This window comes from Ixodes scapularis, unplaced genomic scaffold (assembly GCF_016920785.2).
Source record: "Ixodes scapularis isolate PalLabHiFi unplaced genomic scaffold, ASM1692078v2 PGA_scaffold10__122_contigs__length_95168666, whole genome shotgun sequence".
NCBI classification, from domain to species: domain Eukaryota; kingdom Metazoa; phylum Arthropoda; class Arachnida; order Ixodida; family Ixodidae; genus Ixodes; species Ixodes scapularis.
Genome location: NW_024609836.1, coordinates 32,438,132 through 32,462,408, shown reverse-complemented (window position 1 = coordinate 32,462,408; position 24,277 = coordinate 32,438,132). Strand labels below are relative to the sequence as shown.

The window sequence follows — 24,277 nt, the reverse complement described above, 5'->3', positions numbered from 1 at the left end:
TAATACTTGATAGCGAAATTGTCCCACCAAATTATATCATTCTGAGAAAAGACAGAACGACTAGAGGCGGCGGAGTAGCAATACGTCTAAAACGAGGTATCCCCTACGAACATATGCCTGATGTGAAAGATGTTGAATCTTTATGGTGCAAAGTGTCATTCGATCATTATTCTGTTGTTGTACGTGTTATTTATCGGCCTCCAAACTCCGACCACAAGTGTCTGTACAACTTATATGATTACATGCAACAACACATTAAAAATCAAAGAATTATTATGGCTGGCGATTTTAATATACCTGAGGTAAACTGGGATTCGCTGCAACTTGGCACTGTTACCTCTGATGCAATATTAGACATGTTATTTGCGTTTAATCTGTCACAAATCGTAAGAGAGTCAACACGGGCGCGGGGAACGTACAGCAGTTTGCTTGACCTTGTATTTCTTAGTGACCACTTCCCCCAGAGGCAAATCGATGTTGAAGTAGTAACGGGCATATCCGACCATGAAGCAGTTATATGCACCATCCCTCTACGTACATCTAGGTTCTCATACGGCAGCATCAAAACTGTACTTAATTTCAACAGTGCCGATGACGTGTGTATTTAACCTACCTTGCCCATAGATTTTATGATTTCCGTGAATTTTGTGATGAGATAGATGTCAGTATTGACGACATATGGAACGAGTTTAAATCAATTGTCACGCACTGCGTTACACAGTTCGTCCCCCCCCCCAAAAAAAAAAAAAAAAAAAAAAAAAACACAAACAAGAAAGCACAACCCATGGATCACGCGAGAAATTATCCACCTTAAGCGCAAACTCAAGCGGCTAAGGAAATCATCTAAAATACACTTAATCCAGGATAACACTGACTACAAAGCGACGATTTCAGAGCACTCTAAACTTCTTAAATTAAAAGTTAAAGAAGCCAAACATAAGCACTATAAGGTGACCCTTCACGAGTTCATGAAAACGTCACCTCGGAAATTTTGGAACCACGTTAACCCAAAAAAGTTTCAAATGAATTGTATATGAGCTCCATAGAGAAACAAAAAATGGCAGATGAATTTAACAGTTACTTTAAGTCGGTATTTACAGCTGATGATGGTAATGACGGTTTAACTCTACCACAACGCAACACTACTGAAGAACTTGGAAGCCTAATAGTTATGGAACCAGGCATAGTTGCACTTTTACTCAATTTAGACACCAAAAAAGGTAACGGTCCTGACGAAATTCCGAATATGTTTCTTGAAAGATACGCCGAATGGGTTAGCAAGTATTTAGTGCTAATTTTTAACAAGTCTCTCTTCCTTTCTTCGGTACCCGCCGAACGGAAAGTTTGCGAAAGTAATCCCTATACATAAATCTGGCGATAAGACTCTAGCTTCAAATTTTAGGCCCATATCACTTGCTTGCACCTGCTGCAAGCTTCTCGAGCCTATTATTCTCAAAGTCATGACATAATTTGTAGAAAATAACAATATCTTATTCCTACATCAGCATGGTTTTAGAAGTGGACTATCGACATTTACACAGCTAATAGGTGAGCGGCGTTTTGCAACTTCCGGTTCCTTAGGAAATTTTGTTCCACTGCTGACAAACCACGACAGTGATCTGCATGCCCGTGCAAGCATAATTCTGAAACCTTCAGACTGTAGTTTTCGGAACCATGTTTAGACAGGCTTGCAGATCATCGTCGTTGTTTGTGAACAGCTAAACAAATTTTCTTAAAGAACCGGAAGTCGCCAAACGCCGCTCACCTATTGAGATTCTTCACGATTTCACGATGGGCATAAACAACGGAAGTCAGGTAGGTGCAGTGTTCTTGGATATGTCGAAAGCGTTTGATCGCGTTTCCCATGACAAACTGATAATAAAACTTAAACATGTTATGGGCGAAGGACCGATAATTGCATGGATTAAAGACTACTTAAGAAATCGCTTCCGATTTGTTTATTACGAAGGACAAAGTACGTGACCAGTTGCTGTAGTATCCGGCGTCCCCCAAGGTTCCGTTTTAGCTCTATTTTTACTTCTTCTTTTCATAAATGGCATAGCAGATGGCATTGATGTTAACATAAGATTATTCACTGACGATTGTATCATATACCAATAAATTAAGAACCAAGATGATCACATCCTACTAAACAAATCTCTTGAAAAGATTTCCGACTGGTGCGATGACTGTCAAATGGTGCTTAACAAAGAAAAAACAGTCTCCATGAGTTTGACGAGAAAGAAAAAGAATGTCTCCCAGTTTCAATATAGCCTTAAAGGGATACGGAATCGAAACTTGAAATATAGAGAAAACATCAAGAAATGAGTTCAATATGATCAGCTAAGCCTGTAATGAATAATCGCACGGTCGTATTTTGAGCAGATGGCTATATTTTATGCCCTAAATGCCGCGATTTTGGCGAGCGCTTCAAAATCAGCCATGGAGGAGCGCGATGCATCTCGGGAGATCCGGCAGACGTCTTGACGTCATCATGCCTCGGACGACCAAGCGTACCGTAGTGACGAGTTTTGCCACTTGGAGGCGTCAACGCGTTACAATCTCGCTTTGTCGAAGTACCCAAGGGCTGTAGATATCGCGGGGCCAGCACGCGCACCAAACCTGAGAACAACCGAAGCACGCGTTTGCACGTCGCGCGAGAGCTGAAACCAAGGTGGCTCACTTCGTTTTGGCTCTTTCCACCAAGACGCCTCGGTATTGCGTTCAGGCCTAGGCAATCTATACCAGTGAGCGGACATACCGCTGCGGCGCTGCTTTCAGAGGCATGTTGTCGTCACGACATTCCATTGAAGCTTCATAACCAACTACCAGGTGGTTTTTGATTATCGTTTAATTCACCTTAAAATATGTTTTCTTGCGTTTTCTAGCGCAATATTTATGTTTCTGTGGTTGTGCTGCTACCTGCGTCGTGTTGAAACAAAGAAATGAGCTCCAGAATTTGGTTTCCGTACCCCTTTAAAGATGAACCTTTGAATAGAGTACCGAGTATAAGTACCTAGGGGTTTTGATAACATCTGATCTTGACTGGAACGCACACGTTAAATATATATTTAATAAAGCCTTCATGAAATTATTCTTTCTGATGAGAACCTTAAAATGTTCGTCCTGTAAAGCAAAACTCCTTGCTTTACAGGGAGCTTGTGGGCGGCATAAGTTGCACTTATGCCGCCCACAAGCGGCATAAGTGCAACTTTCACGACTTTTTTAATACAAATATGTTAAGCTAAAAAAAACAAAAAAAAACTGCATATATATTTATATGTGTATATACCGACAACGGCTGTGAGGCCGTCCGAGTCCCCGAACCCGTTGTTAAATATATATATCCTACAGTCACTGACAGAATTGGAACGTCAGGTTTAGTTGTCCCGCCTCCAGCTCTAGCTTCCCGCCCTTTCCGGCGTCTCCTCGAGCGTCCACACGCTGCCAAAGCACCACGGAAGGCATCGAGTTCGTGCTGGAGGCAAAGCACTTTGAAGACACACCCTTCCTTTCTCCTCCAGTCAGTGGTTTTAAAAGACCATGATCTGGTGTTGTCACATGAACGACATTGAGACGAGGTAACACTTTGTGCAAGCTGAAATTCAGCTGAGGAGGACTCCGGCTCAACGTCTATATGTACTGACAGAGCCTGGCAGATCGCCACGAGACATGGCCGCCGAAAGTGAAAAAATAGAGCGGCAGACAAGAGTCATGTAGCGGGCGTCCCGCTGCGGCGAGACGCCGAAACGCGCTTGTCCCGAGCGATGGAATGTCCGCTCGTGCTTCTCGCGTTCCTCGGGCTACCGCTTTTTTTCTCGTCGGGTTTGAAAACCATGTTTCGGGTCCTCGCCGCTGCAAAAGCTGTGCGCTGAATACCAGACTCCCCGAGAAATGCTCTGTGCTACCAGATCCTCGCGCTCCAAATCTGCGACCGGGCACTCTATGGCTCCGTCATCGAACTGCCAGGCTTTGTGAGTAGAGAGGAGGCTATGGTTGTACAAGGGAGAAAGTGCACTTACTTGCAATATTTCGCGAGCGTACCTTCACCGCTTGGGAGAAGCGGCAATTGTTGATCTCTTTCGTGGACGACCTTCCAGTGGCAGTCGTGGAACAGTCTACCCTCGCAAGCGTACTCTGTAAAAAATAACTGTGTAAGAAAACAAAAAAAAATCTTAGAAACTCTCTTGTCACAAATTTTCTGGTTTCGTCTGTTTCCCTGGTTCCGTAATTTTTGTTAAAAATATCCTTTCCGGTTCTTTTCTTTTCTGTAAAATGACTGAATTTCTGTTACCCAGCCTTGTAGGAAAGTAGCTTCTGTTTTTAAAAATAACAAAATTTTGCAAGAAAAAAAAAAACGGGTTGCTGTTCTAGAAGGCTGTGAGAAAAAACAACAACAACAATTTCTATTCTTGGAAATACGTTTTTTTTTTAAAAAGCGGGTTTCTGTTCTGTAAGTTTCTAAAAAAATAAAGTGTTTTTTCCAGGTTACAAGAAAAGCCAGGTAAATACAAGGGTCGCTGGTATTTCCCTCGCCATTCAAGCTTTAAATACACAGAAAAGCGGGAAAATACGATATAATGAACCTACAGATACAAACAGAACACACATACCGTATAACAGTAACACAAGAGCCAGACAGATTGCGCAACATCCTCTACAGATACCACGTTAAGCCGATCGCTATATATGACAGCCTTATTTTGGAATTCGACCAGGCCCGTGACTGCGACATGTGTCGCATAAACACGTAGAGGCTGACCAAATGTTGCTTCTACTTGATATTTGTTTTCCCCGTTTTCACAGTGAATAGCTTATGTCCCTTAATCCAGCGTCTTCAGAAAAGCCACACTCCCGCTGACTTCCGCGACATCCGTCCGGCCTGAACCGACGCGGGCTTGGAAAAACCTGCTTCTCTTTGTCCCCATGGCTCCCTAGCAAGCAATTTTCCGCGCCCGTCAACGTCAGCGACGTTGACGGGTGCGGAAGCGTACATGACCCTTCTTTATTTTTACGGAACGCTTCAGAAAGTGGAGCCAGGTTCTATACCAATGGTGGCCAAACCGCGGCTTGCGAGCCGCATGCGGCTCTTTGCTGGTCCAAGTGCGGCTCGCGGATCCCTCGAAAGGGGACCCCCCCCCCCCCCCCCCCCCCCCCTCCCCTCTTTCGCCCCTTTCCGCGTTTCCCCAGGAAAAAAAAAGAGAGAGGATTTCAAAATAAAGCACGCCTTGTGCCCCCATACGTACAGTCAGACTCTGAACAAATGTTACGTTTGCCCGTCCCCCCCCCCCCCCCCCCCCCCCCCCCCCCCCGCGGCGATTGCGGCTCTTAGGCCAGGCCAGCCTCTTGCGTCGCACTGCGAAGCGCTGCGCGACGGGGCCATTCCTACCGCAAGGGCGCCGTTCCGCTCTCAAACGCCTTCAAACGCAAAGGTGGGTACAGGCCCAAAGACAATGCGGCAAATCACGCGCTGCGATGCCTGGCTTACCGGTAGGCCTGAGACATTTCTTCGCGTCCATGAGAGTGTTGATGTAGTTTTCCACGGCTTTCCTGGCCCTTTCCGCTTTGGTGGGGCAACCTGCACCCGCCTCCAGTGCGCACTGGTAGCTCAGCGACTCGTTTCTGCGGGAAAGAGAACACTTATGTTGCGAAAGCCTTTTGATAAAGATTGGGTCGGTTGGTGTAGTATACATGGTTCGTACCGTTAACTCTTATACGGCGCGTATCAGAGCTACAAAATTTCACTTTATCCCCAGTGTCTTTCAAAATTCTACGGTAGATGAGACTTGTTGGTTCCCAACCCCGTTGATTGCAGCGAACGACTCTCCCAAGCGGTTTGCGGGAGAGCTGACGCTCTAAATTTATTGGAGTGTGTATACAGTCCCTGACAGGCAACAGGGCGTGGCTTGAAATGTTCCCGCCTCTTGCTTTGTGATTGGCCCTTCGACGTTCCTATCCGCCAATGCCTTGATCTCATTGGCTGCGCAGCGGTAATGAGATGCACGCCGCGCCCAGCGTTCCTTAAGCTGTCGGTGATGATGAGGGGGTTATTCACTGGCGCTACTATCTGAGTGTGTGGTTGCTGAGCGCGGTGCTGCCGTGGAGTTGCCCCGGTACTTTTGCAACGTGCATCCCACATCGTTACGACTGTCGGGTCGTGGCAGCCTGTAAGTGGCAGGACGAATGCGCACTAAACAGCGCATTTAAATTTGGTGTCCAGTGAATGTTCCCCGTACGGCGAGCAAGTTTGTCCGCTCCTTGAGCACCTCGTGCGCTCGTTTACCCCCAAAAGCGCCCAGGCGCTTTTGAATAATCATTGAATAATTAACGACTCGCTCCTGGTTACCTCGTCGCCGCGCGGTACGTGTGCGTTTTCATTTTTTTCCCGTTAATTTCCATGTTCCTTCTTGCGTTTCGACGCACCATAAACTTGCTCGCCGTGAAAGCATTTTATATGCGTGGCGAAAAATAAACTCGCCAAAAAAACAAAAAAAAACATGTCTGCTCAGACATATATTTAAGGTGGGTACCTGCACCATTTATATCTGTCCATAGCGCCGTCTTGTTCGAGCTTGTCCAGTCGCTCCTCGACGTTCTTCTTGCATTCCGCGAAGACACTCGGATTGAAACAGTCTCTCCAGAGGTTCAGGTCTACGAGTCACACGCACAAACAGGCAGGAAAAAGAATTATTTAAAAAAAATGTGACGCTTGCACATACCTGTAATGTGATATTAGAGCGCAGCTCTTGGGGTATTTTGATTTTGCTATATACAGTGCTAAACAAGATGTTTCGTCTTCTCCGTCTTTTTGTTTATTCTTTCTGATAATTTAATTTGGGACATATATATATATATATAACTCTTCTCGCATAATTGTTCTGCACCCCCGTCCTCTTCCGTGTCCTCTTCCTCCTTCGTTAAATCTTTCTCCGTATCCTCCCCTCCTCCTCCTCCATACCCTTCCTTTTTCACACAGCTTCCCCGCTAAATTTAGCTGAAAAACGGAGACCACGTGACGCCAACACAATTCGATTTCCCCGTTAAGTTTAGTGACGTCACACGACTTCGTGTCGCGTCGCCTTTGAACGAATTCTATTTTTCCGCTAGATTTGGCGGCAAAATTGACGTTACCTGACCTCAACACCAATTCGATTCCCCTCAAAATTTAGCAGGAAAACTGAATTGGTGTGTACGTCTGGGACGTCCCATAATGCAACACTGCTCAATCAGTTTCCCCGCTAAATTTAGCAGCGAAACCTTGACGCCCATAATGCAACGCGCGCGGTTACGCCAACGCCGACGGCGCTCAACCGTGAACATTGCCTGAGAACAAGTGTTTCGGTTACGCATAAGGCAGTGTTACCGCTTATAATGATACTTAAAGGGACCCTGCAATGACTTTTTTACTGGGTTTTAGTAAATTGATGAAACTTTTCCTTTCTCGAATCTCGCTTTATTCTAAAAGTTATAGGCAAATTAAAAGCAAAAAATAACATCCTGCATGACATCTTTTGTTGCTTGAATGGCCGTGAACTAGAGGAGGGGTAGTGAGCTCAGCGAGCGGTCATGGTTGCCGCACTCCGTGTCGACGGCTCAAGAGGGCGCCACTAAGGCATGCATGTTCTGGATAGGCTATATGAAGCGGGCAGCCAGGGCAACTCGCATTGCATTTGCTGCGCGATTAAAACAATTTGGCATGACACTTCATTGGCCACAAACGACAGCAAACACGGGGTAAAGATCAGTTCAGAACGGGAGCCACTTCGCGCTGCCATACCACCAAAAGCCCAGACCGCAAGACAAAGCTGCTCGCCGAAGGCCTTGGGAACGCTCGGAGCCGGTCGGACCTCTAGTCCGTACGACCGCTGCGCCGCCGCGTACATCCGGGACCTTTCTACGCTCGCCGCTCATTGGCGCCTGATCCCACTACACCTTTCTAGTATGCGCCGCCTTTTTCACCTCTTGGTGGCGGGTATGTCGACGGGTCATTTCTTGCTTCCGTACTTTATAAACTGCATTTGTTTCTTTTCTGATCTAAAAAAAAGTGAACAAAAACTACTTTTATAAATAATTGAAACGGTTCGGCGCCACTTATATTTTGTATTTCGACAAAAAAGAAGCTTTTAGCGGCTCTGACCAGTAGCAAGTCCAGGACCTAAGACGTCAAGTATCGCGCGCTTTCGGCACCGCGGGTCGCCCCCGTTGGTGGAGGAGGTTTCCGCGTCGTCCGGTTAAAATATAACCCACTGATATTTAGTTACTCTCTCCGTGCCCGCTGGCTTGCCCGAATACCGAGAGACGTGAAAACTGCAAAAAAAAAAAAAAAAAAAAAAAAAGTAGACGCCTAAATACGATTGTTGGGCCCCTTTAAAGGGGTCTGGACACGAAAATGAAACGGGTATATTATTTTTTTTAATTAAATGCCCCTAGGCTACTTCGTATATACACCAAGTTTTGTAATTTTAAGAAATTTAGTAATTGCAATAATCAATTTACGAACTTTTATCATTCTCATCTGGCGACCAGGAAACACTGCCCAAGTTGGTTTATGGACACCAAGGTGTCCATAAACCAAGTGGCATTAATTGAACGCTCTCTTATTCTAGGCGCCCCCAAGATCGCCTGGCCATGGTACGATCAAAAGCGCTCACGCAACCCGGCTACTCCAACGCTACTCTCGCTCTCGCTCCAGGCCCTTTGACCTTCCACCATGCGTGTATACGTGCGGGATCGTGGCGCACAACGACGGCAAACACGGCGAATTCGTGCGTGACGATCTTGTCATCGCTGGAGCTGGTCGACAGAGGGTCGCAGTCAAGATGACCAGCTTCCAACACCTCTTGATAACAACCACTCTCATCGCTGCTGCGAGCTGTCTCCAAGACTCCGCCGACAAAAGAGGAGCGATGCCGTAGACGTAATCGTCGCAAACTGCATGCTCGAAACGCGGAAAGTAGCAAAGGGAGCTGAAGCACGGGACGCGGAGAGAAAGGCGAGACTGTGAGTGCGTGCGAGCGGACACCGCGTGTTGGGTTAATGACGGCACCGACATAACAAACATGTAGACCCTCCCGAATGACGTGTTTATTTATTTATTTACAATACTGAAAGCCCTTTCCGACTGTCTCAAGAGTGTACAGCAATAGAAAAAAACAAAAAAAAACAAACAATTTGACAATATTTGTGATGATTTTCAAAGCACTTGAAGTCATCACCACCAGAGAGTACTAGCACGTCTCAGCAAATATATCAAATAATACACTTTCAAACTGCTCGTCATTGTCAATCCCCAGAAAAAGGTCGCCATCCAATTTATTCCACTGTTAAATGGTTTTTAGGACCATTTAGGTTTTAGGGGTTTTAGGGTACGAGGAAAGGGTACTTAAACGCATCAAGATTTGGACATACGACTTGACTCCGAACTGGTTATTAACTCTTGGCGACCTTTTTCCAGGAAGCCTTATATAGTTACTCAAACTCATGTTATAATACCGCTTGAAGAGTTGATAGAAAGACTTTAATCTTAAAATTGTTTTCCCCCTAACCCAAAGTTGGCAGCCCTGCATTTTTTAATAGTTCTGTTACCAATTTCGTGCGGTGGTACTCTGAACAAACGAATCTTCTTCACACCGCTGGATACGCTCAAGTTGATCTATATGATACTGGACATATGGATCCCAGATGACGTATGCGTATTCAAGGAACGATGAAACCAGAGTCTTATACGCACATGATTTAACTGCAGTTGTTATATTTTCGAGTGCACGTCCTAAAAGATCAAAGTTTTTGCGAAGTTTTTGCTGGACTCTCGGATGCACAGACGTGTATCCGAGCATCTAACACATAATTCAATTTATCCACAAAACTATTGCGCCCTTTTTAAGATAAATTTAGCATAGATATAGGCACATACACTGGGTCCTAGCAGAATAGTTTTCTCATATTTTATCTCTGAAGTGTCGTAACCCTTTAAGAAAGAACAAAGATTTTTCTTACCTTCTTTTAGTTTGCTGCCGCACAAAGAGTCCTTGGTTAACTGCAAGGCTGTTATCTTTTCTTTCAGAAATTCGCTTTTGGCAATGGAACATCCTTCGAGAAACGTTTCCACTCGCTGGGTGACGTTTTTCAGTTTGCTGCGAAAGCAAAAGGGCGATGGTCTTTAAGCGAGACTCGCTTAATTCGCGTAGAACTGATGTTCAGATACGGTGAACTACTTCGACTGAGATATACTGACGACCCCTTAAAGGGGCACTTAGGTGGATTCTCAAATTGTCCATTTATGGTGATAACTCTATCTACGAACTCAATGAACATCCTAAAAGTCCGAAATTATACTGATAAGCTGTCGGTTTACCCATGAAGAATCTAATCAAAGATCTTGACACGACCCTCTTTCCGCGTCTTGAAGCGGATACCAGCTAGGGTATTGCTGTATTAAGATTCACCCAACGATTCTACGTTTTTGTCAAAAACGTAACTTTCGGAATCTCCATGCAATCAATTATCTTAATTGGTTAAAATTTTATGGAAATGGTAAAGACCCGATGATACCCCCACCCCCTCCCCCCAAGTGAAAATAGTACCCGCGTATATTTATTTCAGTGAGTTTTCTAATTCGTCTAACGAAATAATAACACACGCACATAAGCGCCAACTACGGGGGGGCAGTGGGGCTCGTGCCCCCCCCGGACGGCTTCACGGGGGGGCAGAGCACCCCCCGGCCCCGGCCCGGGATTTTTTTTAAAGAGCTTGGCTTGGGTCTGCGCCCATCGACAGTGGACTGATGGCCGTCCTGACTGGCAGCTATTTCACAGGGGCCTGTTTATTCCCGCTTCTTATTTCCTTTCAGGCTTTTAAATGGTGGATCTCAAACAGTGACAGGTCAGACATTCAGTGGAAAATTCCCCTCAGGCGGAGTTAGATGCGCGGAATATGTTGTCTGAATGAACAGCTGAAGTGCCCGCTTCAGCTATGACAGGCTAAAAAAAGTCTTGAAAGCGTCGCGACATCTCTGTCGGTTTTTAGAAAACAAAAATGTTTCTGAGAATAGGAAGCATCCCCGACACAGTGAGTCAGTGACTGATTCTGCAGACCTGCTCGCCAAGAAAAAAATTTTAATATCTTGCGCGTCTACAAATGAATGCCCTTTCGGCCAAGAAAATATTGTACACATTTTTGATTGGTCAGTGAAGGGCTTTACTACCAGTCTTGTCACCGAACAGCGACTCGAATACTCGTCCAGAAAACAACTTTTTGCGGAAAAATTTGTAACCCCAGCTTCGCACAAGGTATAGTGGTATCAAATGGTCTTTGCTACCGTCTGAGAATTATTTTTGGCCCTCTTAAAATTGAAGTCAGTCGTATAATTAAAGCTTCTTGTGCCACCATTACCCCACTCTCCCCTGCTGCATGTGTTAACAAAATAAACAAAACATGACAATAAAATACACACCAGAAGCCAAATAACAGCATCGCAAAACACAACAAAAACAAAGGGACACTGCTTTGAAACAAAAGCCTGTGGGGAAGAGAGCGATTGGGCCTTCGGAGTCTCTACGAAGGCCAACTTTGGGGAAAGAATAATCATCATGCCCGATACGTGTTCCTTTTGTCATTTTTAAAACGTTTGTATGGACAGTGCGGCGCTAGGCGGCACAATCCGCTCCCCTTTTCCGTTTTATTCTGAATAGGCTTCACGAACATTCCCAGGGAAGGCATTCATACATATACGCCGCAAACAGTCAGTAGAATAGCAAGTGCTTGATCACTTCCTTTGAGGCAAGGTCACCGGAGCTTATTACCTGTGGAAACTATTTTATATTAACTCCCTGGGTTGAGGCTTATTTGACAAAGAGACGGAAGCAACTGAAGGATCGTGATTGGAGTCCCCGAATAACGAGCGGGGCCAAGCGAAGTTCAATTGAAACTTAAACTGTGAGCCGACACGAACACCGCAAATGGAAACCTAAACTCAGAACCCATTGACATTCTTGAAACGTAAGCCGTTCTCATAGGAAGTCGACTCGCCCAGTTCCGACTCGGCTAAGAACGTGACAGTTCGTCCGGTATCCTGTGTAAAACTACCCCTGCAGAAAAAAAAAAAGATTCGCTTTTTTGTACTGGTAGTTTAGTCTTGCAATATGTTTGCATAAATGTGGCCAGTAAAACACGTATTCAGAGAAATTTCTACTGGATGCGTCAAACCGCTGAAGTTTCCGGGTCATTCTTTTGCGGAGCGTCTTATTTGGGGACACCAGGGGCCCGTTTGCTCGAAACACTAACCGCGGCTAAAGTTAGCCACAGTACCTAGGAGAGGGATTTTGAGATCACGTGACTGGGCTCGGTAGGGATGCGGGGAAACATGGCGGTGCCCCAGTGAGTGAGCGCCGCTCGCTTCGGAACTAATATGTCGTTGTGGTTGCAATACCGGGCGCGTTAGCCAGCAACAAATGGTGCAGGACGCTTTCGCTTTGCACTACCTCACTTAAACCGCAAAGCATGGGCAATGACATCGCCGCATTTTTTAGATAGTGTTTCCATTCTGGGCACTCCTAAGCCTAAATGAACGCGATAATTGTCGGCATAGAAACGTCTTTGAAATGCGGATTGTTGATAGCACACAAAAGCAGACGGCGTCCCAACAGACCTTTTTTCTTAATTATCCAAGCACCGAGGTGCATGCTACGACTGTAGTTGCACGCGTCGCACGTGCTGGCGTCTGCAGTCATAACCGTTCTAAAGCAAAAAGTATAAAACAAAATTTGCCTTGCACGCGCGTTCGTTAAAGCCTTATTATGATTTTTTTGCTTCAAACAAATCTTTTATAAGAGCAAGGCTAGCGCGCGTGAACCGTAGAATTACACTTGCAGCGTTCTCCTCGCGATGCTTGGATAATTCAGAAAAAAGTCTGTCGGGACGCCGTCTGCTTTTTGTGCTATCAACAACCCGCTTTCCAAAGACGTTGCCATGCCGACAATTATCGCGTTCATTTAGGCTTAGGAATGCCCAGAATCTAAACACTATCTAAAAATTGCCGCGATGTCATTGCCTATGCTTTGCGGTTTAAGTGAGGTAAGGCAAAGCGAAAGCCTTCTGCATTATTTGTTGCTGACTAACGGGCCTGATATTGCAACCACAACGACATATTAGTTCCAAAGCCAGCGGCGCTCACTCATGACCGCCATGTTTCCCCGCATCCCTACCGAGCCAGTCACGTGATCTCAAATTCCCTCTCCTAGGTACTGCGGCTAACATTAGCCGCGGTTAGCGCTTCGAGCAAACGGGCCCAGGTAGTTAGCTGTCACAATGTCCGTGTCCGTTTGTTTATGTCCTTGTCCCTTTTTCTCCAGTCTGGGTTTACCAAAATGCTCGGTAAAGGCTCCGACTGCTGCAGGTGACCCTTATGGGGAGAACCCACGGAACAAATAAAACAAGGACCTTCTCCTCCTCTCTCCCCCCCCCCCCCCCCGCAGCCTCCCCCCCCCCTTCCTTTTTTTTTTGAGCCACATTCCGGGTCTGCCCCCCCCGGGAAAATGGAAACTCTACGCCGCTGCACACGCATTAAAACTGGGTACTTACTCGCAATCTGTTTTCAGTGTGGAAGGGGTGTTCACTTCTCCTGTCACCTTGAAGTTTAGATTGTAGACGAAAGGCGAGTAAAGTTTGTGGTATTCTTCATTGCCGCAGTTCGGTTGATCGGAAGCGCCTGTAATAGTGGAGAGTGATGAACGATATGTTAAAGTAGCTTTTCAGAGACCGAAAGGCTCGCAGTATTGTAAATAAATATATTTATTTACAATACTGCGAACCTTTCGATCAACGCAGGGGGGAATAAGCATTTGTGCAAGGAACTAAACAAAAACATGTTCAGACACTCTTACACATCGTATGACTTCTATACAGGCGTGGTGGCCCCCCCCCCCCCCCCCCCCCCCCTCCCAACTGCAAAATATGCTACAACGCATTCTACAAACATACACATAGTAACCAGGCTACCAATTGTTTAGTATTAACTCGAACAACTTCCCATCGATTTAGCTCACGGCTCCTTTTACATAAAGCGTTTCATTCTATTATTAACCCGCAAAAAGAAGAGCACTAAACCATTCCGAAATCCAGTCTGCCCCCTTTGATAACTATCATCATCCTCTGAAAAATGGGATATGTGCCGTATTAATGGCGGCCTTCTGTTTACTGATGAAAGAACATGTTGAAGATGATCCTAAGCAGATGATTCGAGGCCTATACATTCAAGACGTTAACACGATGCGAAGCAGGAATTGAATGCAAGAGCAGTGTAAGCGTTCATTTCTCTAACTCGGGCCCAGTCAATCTGTTAGTACACCACAGAATCGACTTCAAAACCCCTTGATGTATAGAAAAGGGGTGGCCAAGCTGCGGCTCTTCGCGTGCTAAAGTGCGGCTCGCGGCTCCCTCCCCTACCCGCCCCGCCCCCGCCCCCCCCCCCCCCCCCCCGCCCTGCTCCCTCGCCTCCCTCCCGATCGCACGAGCACTTCCCCAAAAGGAGAAATCAAACGCGGTTGAAATCGAAAGACAGGTTGTGGTTAGGTAGCCTTTTCTACTGCTAGCTTACGTACAGTTTGACTGTTTTTGACTCAGGTAGATTGAAAGTTGTTCGAGTTTTGCTTTATTGCTACCCCCCCCCCCCCCCCCCCCCCCCCCACACACACACTTCCCGGGCGGCTGCTGTAAGTTTCATGGTCTTGTTTGCGGCTCTTCGGCCGGGTCAGCTTGGCCACCCCTGTTATAGAACATTATCAAGGCGTCTATCTGGGTTGGCGTTTCGTTCTGACTGGTTGCATATTTGTGGTCATCGACTCTGATAGAGGTGAGCGAGAAAGAACTGTACAGTAAAGAGCACATTCTCGTTTTCCGTTGACTTGCGAAAGTGACGGTGCCCGATAAAATACCGCAGGCTACAGGTTCATTGCCGCCATTAGTACGGCAAAAGTTAAACCGCCTTTCTGCCACCAGATGGCACTGAATTTCGGAAATTGTCTATGAAGGCACCGTTGTGTTAAGGGCCACTGAAAAGAAAAAAAAAAGTTTTTGCTAGACGGTTTGTTTGGGACACGCATGTCGAGGAATGAATTTTGCGCGAACAAAGAAATGTTTTAGAGCGGCATTGACGGCGCGAGATTTATTTTAACTTCTGCGCGCAAAGTCTATGACGTCACGAAATGTTCATATACTCTTTCCACCTCAACGACATGGTTTTATACACTCTCTCCACCTCAACGTGATAGCCAAGCGGATCCTCCTCTCCTCCACGCTCCCGAAATGCCGAGAGAGAAAACATGTGGAAAGGAGGTGACTACCGACTAAACGGCGTCTCGCGCCGTCAATATTGCTCTAGACTTTTTTTTTCTTTTCGTGTAAAATTTAATTTTTGACACACGGGTCCCAACCAGACTGTTTCAAGGAAAGCATTTTTGTTTTCTCTTTTTAAAGGCTTTTTATACAATATCAGAAAATTGGTCTCTAAAAAAAAGTTCGTATTTTCTACTATGACTCGCCCCATTTCCACTCTGTAGTGGATAGTCTCTTAACTATTTTTAGAGATGCCCTTCATGCCTCAAACTTACACATGAGGTGCCAGTAGATTCTATCCTTCGTTTCCTCGATATCAAGTTTACTCTCTCCGAGAATAATATATGTGGGATATATCAGCCTAGAAGTAACAAGCCTCTGCTGCCCTTTTAACTCGTCCCACTCAAAACTGATTAAGAGAGGGATAGCTGATTTGTGTTTCAAAAACGCCCTTCGTAAGTCATGTCACCATGTGACAGATTTGAGTGTCCTGGAGCAGTCTGAGCGTCTGTTGTCGGCCGGTTAAGGAGGATCAGTGGCCGAGTGGGCGCACACCAGCTCGGAGCATGTGGAGCGAAAGCTCGCGCTGCGCAACCCAGCATCCTAGGTTCAATCCCCACCCCTGCCCGTTTCGATCTGAGCATCATACCGGCGTGCGGGCGCGTATAACTACTGCGTAGTACACGTTAAAAACCCCAGGCTAGCGGTTGTTTTGCACTGGCTAAATTGCTCACCTACAGCCAGTGACTCGTCGCAACTTTGAAATGGCTGACCAAGTGCACGCTGTATAAATGTCCACACAACCCCAATTACTATGTCGGCTGGTTACCCGGCGGCTGTACTGGTTTCGGTAGCGGAGGTGATCCTTAAAAGGTTTCGAGCATAGGTTATCTCCTGTCCAGAAAAGGCCAGAAGAAAACAAATGATTTCAGTCGTGCCTCATATGCACAAGACAGCGCATAACCCAAAGGAAATAGCAAGCTGCTTAAATACTAAGGTTGTCTTTTCTGCGCCGGAAAAGCTCTCCAGGTTGAGTCATTTGACGAACCCTTTTCGCAAAGCCTCGCTGGGCTGTGTGAAAAAGCACAGAAGTCCGTTTGTCGCTTGTGCTGAGGGTGTTCTTTATCAGATTCCGTTAACACGCGGAAAGAAATACGTACACTCTAAGAAATGCCTGCGCGTCTACTGACCCGTAAAACACTTGAAGAGCCGATCTTTGCGATATACGAAATCAGTTGAGCGAATGACGAAACGAAACATTCGTTTATACCTAAAAAAGAAGTCTGCGCTGTGGCATTACGCAATGCAAAGCGTCATGCTCGCATTGCCTAATGCCACAGCGCAGTCTTAATTTTTAGGTCTAAACGGATATTCCGCCTCATCATTCGCTCAGCTGATTTCGAAGATCGCAGATGTTGGCTTTCCGAGTGTTTTGCGGGTAAGTAAGTATACGCCCAGACATTTTTTAGAGTGTAGGACAAATGGGCAGATGTCTGAACGATAAGCTCCGAGAACATAATCTTAACGTCAAGAACTATCAGGAGGGGCCAGGGGGCACCTATCAGTGCATTGTCAGAACTGCGGATGCAGGCCGTTGTTCGACACGTGCTCAATACTGGACAAGCATAAAAACAAAACGGTTAGGGAAACAATCGAAGCGGGTGAGATAAAGAAAGTTGGTGTGGGTTCTGTTAGCGTTGCGTCCATTGACCTATTTGATAAGGAGTTACAGTTCATGCGAGCGGCGGCAAGGCCTGGGGTTGGCTGATAGTGACGGGACCTTAGCGTGTACATATATGTCATTGATTAAATAGTTGCAGTCACCGCTCGTGTTTGTCTTGTCTCTTTTTCGTCTAAAAGCGCTACCATGCCCTTGATTTCACCTTCCCACAGAACACAAAAAAAGCCAATCGCGGCGAACAACACACGGATGCGAGCCAATGACAGAGTTGATAACACGATTAAGTTTTGAAAATGATAACGTACAACGAGCGAGTTAGAAGTCAGGCTCCTTGTGCTTATCAAACTTCTTTGTTGTTTTTGTTTTTGCCTAGTCGTATTCTGGGTTTCGTCGTTTGCTGGGATGCTTCTACTGTCCACCGTGATGCGTTGTTTCGTGTCCTGAAGAAAAGTGAATTCCCCAGGCCTTTTCTCAGAATGTGACCTAGCATTGAACGTTTTGCCAGAACGTAGAGGTGGAGGGCGCAAGTAATGCCGTTAATCTATCGTTTTCGGATCAGTTCCAATAAAAACAAATGATTATCTTAGTGTGTATATCTTTTCTTCGCTTTGTCGGCGAGTTAATTTCTGCCTCACGTCTCACTGTCGAAACAAATTTTATGCGCCCCGTATTCAGAAAAAACAAAACAAAACATAAACGGCAGAATACTCCATTTCTTTTTTCTCTTTCGGAAACTTGATATTTCCGATGTAGATCCTGTATACGGCATTCGCATGGATATTTTAATAGCTGACGGACACGGCACTTGTGAGCAGTTGAACGAACGTCATTGCCAGCGACCCGAAGTTGCCTTTCTAGAAGCAATCGTTCCTTGCGAGGTTTTTGCACGCACGTAGTTCACATTATTCTTGGAATGTAACGTACAAGGAAGTATAACAGCTATCAGGACAGGCTTCGGGGGTTTAAAGAGGGTGGTTCCCGTTTCGACCCATTCCCAAAACAACCTTCCCGTTTGTACCTTCCCGTTTCGACCCGTCTCAAAACGACCTTCCCGTTTCATCCTTTCCCATTTCAACCTTTTCCCGAAACAACCTTCCCGCTTCGGCCATCGTTCGGTTAGTTTGTATTGTTCGTTAACAGTTGATTAGGTTCAAGGGTCCAGTGTCTGTTCTCCTTGCTCACATCACTTGTCCCTCTCCCGAAACAACCTCGGAGACATGGCACCGTAAGATAAACGCTGTGTCAGGAAGGGCTCACGTGAACATTTACAACTTCATTGACCTGCAAACGGGATGATCCTTGAGAAGGATATCGCTGTAGCAGCTTGCAAATGGTGGTGCCGTGCGGGCCAGGTGACCGCCGCGAACTATCACAATTGGAGTGCCGCCTTTCTGATGGCTCGATTTTCCTTCTCGACTTCCTCAACCAAGGCGACAGCATTTTGTGGTTTATGATTTTCGGCTGTGTACGCGACGGTTCTGTGTTTGAACTTGTAAAAAAATGAAGTCGCAATCATATGCCCGTCAGCCTGTTTGATTCATCACTTTTAAAAAGTATCCCGTTCATTATAAGGAAGTCTTAGAATAACCTACGTAAGCGCTTTGGGTAACCTAAAAGTAGCGTCGCGATATAAAAACTTAGGCAACGCTAATTTTTCCTTACTCAAAGTGCCCTTGCCTGCGTTACTTTAAGACTTCATTAGGTGCTTTCGTAGACCACGTTTCCCTCTTCGCTAAGCCCTCCGCAACGAAGAAGCCGCTACTGCGCCTGCGCGCGGATGGCCTTGACTGTAGAGTTCTGGGTATCGTAGCGGGTTGTGAAGGAGCGTCGCGTGACTTCGAAAACGGTCTACGATAGCTCCCTGTTATTGTACAGAGCGCAAAACCGTTAGCGCGAACAAGTGATTGTTGGTTTTAGCTGTTTGTCTACAAAAAAATCAGAAGAGTACCATCAATATTATTAGTGTGTTTGAAAGTGCTCATCTGGGCAACTAACCTAAGCGGTAAAATGGGATACCTTCTAATATCATTTTGAAGTAAAAGTCGAAAAATCGCCAAGATCGTGTTCGTGGTAACGTTGTCGCGCAGTGTACATAGTCCATTTCGTAATTACACATTTTGGGGATCATCTGGAAAGAAACATTTTTTAAGTGGTTCAAGTAGAAATATATTTCCTTGAAGCTTGTCTGAAAGTATTTCATATTTTAATAATACGTTTACAAGCAAAAATATGTCACAACATAACTGAATTGCTCGCCTGCACCATTGTATTAATTGCATTAACATGATTTCGGGACATATTCTTAAGAAGAAAAACTTCGCAAACCAGGATTAGGACGATGGACACTTTCTGCGAAGAGGCTGAGATGCGCGGGGTTTTATACCAATTTGGCGGGTTCAAACGGGACGAATTCAAACGTAAAATATGTCTTGGCTACGGGTTCAAATATGAAGGGCGTTTCGGGAACGGGTTGAAACGGGACAGGTTCAAACGGGAAGATTGTTTCGGGAATGGGTCGAAACGGGACGGGTTCAAACGGGAAGGTCGTTTCGGGAATGGGTCAAAACGGGACGGGTTCAAACGGGAATGGGTTGTTTCGGGCTACACCCGTTTAAAGAAGGGGGAGCGGGGGGGGGGGGGGGGGGGGGGCGGGGGGGGTGCGATGACCCGCACAGCGCCACGAGTGCGTCAAGCACAGGAGGCCATTGACAACACGTCCGCGACAATCATCAATCAGTAATCTGTTTCTTATAGGACCATTCCAGGAACCGCCAACTAGGTGCCGCCAGTTTTGCACACTGGTCTGTGGGGATGTAGCCCGAAACAACCCATTCCCGTTTGAATCCGTCCCATTTCGACCTATTCCCGAATCGACCTTCCCGTTTGAACCCGTCCCATTTCGACCCACTCCCGAATCGAGCTTCCCGTTTGAAACCGTCCCGCTTCGTCCCATTCCCGAAACGCCCTTTACATTTGAACCCGTCCCGTTTCAACCGATACTCGAAAAACCTTTTGCGTTTGAACCCGTCCCTTCTCAACCCATTTTTATAAGACTCTGCGCATCGCAACCTCTTCGCGAAAAGTCTAGTCGTTCTAACCCTGGTCTGTGCACCTTTTTTGCTTAAGAAAATATGTTCTGAAATATTATTGCATGCCAATGTATTCTAAAAATATGTACCTCTTTCAAGCAAGCTTCGAAGTAATGTATTATTCTTACTTCATCCACTTAAAGTGTTTTTCCTTGTTTTATTTCAAGATGAACCCCATAACGCGCAACCTCGAAACGGTCTATGAACTCTCTGCGACGCCGTTACTGGAAAGACGACCTTGTCGCTTTTTTTCTAATTTTACTTCAAAATGATATTATCAAGCACCAAATGTTTTTTGGGTTACTGGCTCAGATGAGCGCTTCCAAAGACAGTAATAGTCTTTATGTCAGCCTTTTAATTCTATGAGATTTAATATCAACATTGCCGATCGCTTGTTCGCGCTACGTTCAATAATGAAGTCTTGCATACACAAGCACATTGGATAAGCTAAAAATAGCGTCGCCATGGCGACGCTATTTTTAGGGCATCCAAAGTGCTTGCGTACGTTATTCTAGAACCTCATAATAGTGATCTTGATATTTTGGAGAGCGACAAATCAGATTGGGTGACAGTCATATTTCATTTCATTTTCATTACATTTATTTAGCTCGAAGAGATCCTTACGGATGCAATACATGAGCGAGGGGAGAAAAAAGCACACTATAAGAATAGCTTTATAAAGAAAAAAAAATGTCCCTGTTGGACTTTCTCTGAGAAAGTCCAACAGGGAAATCGTGCCATCAGAGAGGCGACAGTCCAGTTCTGATCGTTTATGGTTTTTGCTGACCCACTTGAGCCCCCTGGCCCGCACGGCACCACTTTTTGCAAGCTGCTGCAAAGATACCCTTGCTAAGCCTCATCCCGTTTGATCAAATCAATTAAGCTGTAAATGTTCGGGTGAGCCCTCCATGACGCAGTGTTTATCTTACGGTGTCAGGTCTCCAAGGTTGTTTCGGGAGAGGGAGAAGTGAGGTCAGCAAGGAAAACGGACATTGGACACTTGAACCTAATCAACTGTTAACGAACAAAACAAACGAACCGACCTAACTGTAAACAAACGATAGCCGAAACGGGAAGGTTGTCTCGGGATAGTGCGAAATGGAAAAGGATGAAACGAGAAGGTCGTTTTGAGCCGGGTCGGAAGGGGAAGGTACAAACGGGAAGGTTGAATTGGGAATTTGTCGAAACGGGAACCACCCGTCTGTGGAACGCGTCAAAACTAAATTGGACGCCACGCGTCTGTCCACCGCAGTACAGTTACTCGGCTTTTTTTTCCAGAGTGATACGTAGGGTTCCGTCCTCTCGGCTTTTATGTTTCTTTGAATTCGGGGCTTATCTGTCGGTATTAATTTATCCCTCTCTTTCGAATTATTGTTTTTCGGCGGGTAATTTCAATGCCGGAGAGGTATCGGTGTTTATCGGGCTTATGTTGTAAAGCGACTGTATAATTATAAATTATAGTATCATTTATAACGCACCTGACATTACACAACTTTGTTGAATACACACCAAACACTCCACACCATTAATTATTGTTAAATGTTGTTAGTGAATGTTACGTGATTGAACCCGGCTGTCTCTCGAGCTGGTGCACGAAACGCCAAAAAATTTTCTCGGTGTACTGCATCCAAAGCCGGGGTCACACATCATACCTCTGCATACGGATTCGAGCGCGAGTCACCGCGAGATCCGTGCTTCGAATGCCGCGTGACAATATGTTCAAAAAGAAAATTTGGCACGCGGCATTCGAAGCACGGATATTGCTGTGACTCGTGTTTGCAGATTGTCTTTTGTATGTTGAGCTTTGTGACCCCGGGCTTTAAGCTGGCGTTTTTATTATCTTTTTTTTTTTTTTTTCCCTTTGAGGACAGCTTAATTTTGAAGTTCTTCGATTTTTACCGATTCAGAGGAAATCGCCTCGGGGTGAATTTTCGACTGTTTATCGGTACATACCGAAAACACGGAACCCTAGTGATGACCTCTGCAACTTGTATAGACCAACACACGGTTGTGACGTCACGCCGCTCCGATTGGCGCTGCTGTCGGCACGGGACATGCGCAGACGCTACCCTAGAGCGTATCGGTTCTCTGCGCATGCGCAATATCCACGTTTTGAGCGGGCAAACGCGGGTTTCTTTCTGTAAACAGCGCATTGGACTATATACACTCTCAGAGGTTCCTGGAGTATGTATATATGCTGCTCAGCGACGGACCCGAAGCGCCAATCTCTGGTCATTATTTTCAACTGTTTAGTCAATACAGAGTGCGGCAAGCGCTCTGTCTCACACCAACGGTCACGCACGCATTTACACTCTGGCGGCAAGGCGTCCACTCCTTTTACCACCGAAGAAGCATTTTTTCACATCGAGGCATGACACCCAAAAGCTTTTCTCGTTGGTTCACGCGATTAAGGGGAGCCCGCTGATTGGGTAGCCCAGATGTCTTTGCATTAGCACATTGCAAGCACGAGGGTTTATCGTAAAACGCGATCTAAAAGTTGTCGTGCGTAAGCGACGCATCGCGCAGCAAACGTGGAAACAGTATCAGATTAAAAACCTAAAGCGTGGCTTTTTTTTATCTTCCTCAGCGTTCTCTTCCTCAGCGTTCTCACCGTCAAATGATGGAATCCCAGTGACGTCGGAGGGATAAAGAAATTACCGGCTTGAGTTGAGCTAGTTGGTACATTGCCATTGATGTTGAGGAAAGAGCTTGAACACTAGACGATCACAAAGAGACAAGTCCCACGCACAAAGCTGTGTGCGTGTGTCCTATCTCTGTGTAATCATCTAGTGTTCGAGCTGTTTCGTCACCATCAATGATAAAAGAAATGCTCGGAGAATTCGCCACAACTCCCTCCAGTTCTCACTATAGAGAGTTTAAGGGAACCGTTTTTGCACATTTGATACTGTACAACGGGTCCTCCGGTACGAACTGCGCATGCTCAAAAACGGTTCCCTAAAACTCTATAGTGACTACAATTCTGGTAAAAGCGAGCGAAATACAAAGAATAAATCGCGGACGACAAGTACAAGACAACCACGTTATTTCGTTTAGTAACGACGTTTATTTTGGGCAGGGAAATTGCACCCTGAACGAGATACCAACTATAAGATAGGGTGATGAGGGGGAGGGAAAACTGTGGATGGAAAGGGTGAGGAAGAAACCACGAGGCACGGGCAGAACTACATTGATGGTGTGCTTTTTTACGGGGAGTTGCCATATTTTTCAAGTTCAGGCCTGATGATCGCGGTTCACGCGAACGATTGCATTGGATGCGCCTGACTACGCGGAAACCAACACAAAGTGGGGACACCGCAATCGTTACGGACGTGAGAGCATCGAATCCTTCCTCATCCAGAACGCAGAAAACAACGTTCCATCGACCTCAGTAGCCTTATCAAGACGGGAAATGGAGTCATCAGGCCTGTCCTGAGCTTGAAAAATATGTCAACTTTCCGTAAAAGACCACACTATCACTGTAGTTCTGCCCGTGCCTCGTGGTGTCTTTCTCCCCCTTTCCCTCCCCCAGGTTTACTTTCCCCTTATCACCCTATCTTAGTTGGGATCTCGTTCATAGTGCAATCTTCCTGCTCAAAATAAACCTTGTTTCTAAATGAAAGAACGTGGCTGTCCTGTGCTTGTCCTTCGCGTTTTATTCTTTCGAATTTAAGTATGTTTACAGTTGTGACCTTCACCATGTCCACTCAGAAAAGTGTGTGTCTTTTTATGTAATTATAAAAAAAGCTTTCTTTGCTTGTTTAATAACTTTTCTAGCTTCTACCACATGCAAGCGAAATTGACCGATATAAGTTAGAACTCGCTGCCCCAATGCTTTACGATGACCAATCAAAACTCACCTCGCTCGACCAAAAGCACGAAGAGGAGAACAGACGCCGTCGCCCGGGACGAGGTTAGATGGAGCATTTCTTTCAGTCGTCGTGATTTTGACGCCTCGTTTACGGCACGAGATAACATGTGGGTCGCCGTCGCCTCTCCTCTCCGTTTCTGTTCGCATCGAGATCGAACTGTGTCGCCATCGTGCGGCGGAAATTGAAAACATGCGAAAGCGGGCATGGCCTCCGAGCGATCTCGGAGGCCATGAAGCCGGGATACCGCCGTGCGTCGTCTGCTACGGGCCCACGTTCAGAAGCATGGATCTGTACGATGCAAGCCTGTT

The 24,277-nt window shown here is 45.9% G+C and overlaps 1 protein-coding gene across 1 annotated transcript in view; it reads right to left on the bottom strand.

Moving 5' to 3' along the window:
- LOC115312622 overlaps nucleotides 1–24,096 on the bottom strand; it is a 41,544-nt gene extending 17,448 nt beyond the window's left edge. The window contains exons 1-6 of the mRNA XM_042287681.1: nucleotides 23,958–24,096; nucleotides 13,579–13,705; nucleotides 9,997–10,133; nucleotides 6,531–6,651; nucleotides 5,489–5,622; nucleotides 4,023–4,137 (exon numbers count right to left, since the gene is read on the bottom strand). Coding sequence (XP_042143615.1) covers nucleotides 4,023–4,137; nucleotides 5,489–5,622; nucleotides 6,531–6,651; nucleotides 9,997–10,133; nucleotides 13,579–13,705; nucleotides 23,958–24,075 — 752 coding nt within the window. The 5' untranslated portion in view covers nucleotides 24,076–24,096. The remainder of the gene's footprint in view (nucleotides 1–4,022; nucleotides 4,138–5,488; nucleotides 5,623–6,530; nucleotides 6,652–9,996; nucleotides 10,134–13,578; nucleotides 13,706–23,957) is intronic.
- Nucleotides 24,097–24,277: the final 181 nt, after the last annotated feature.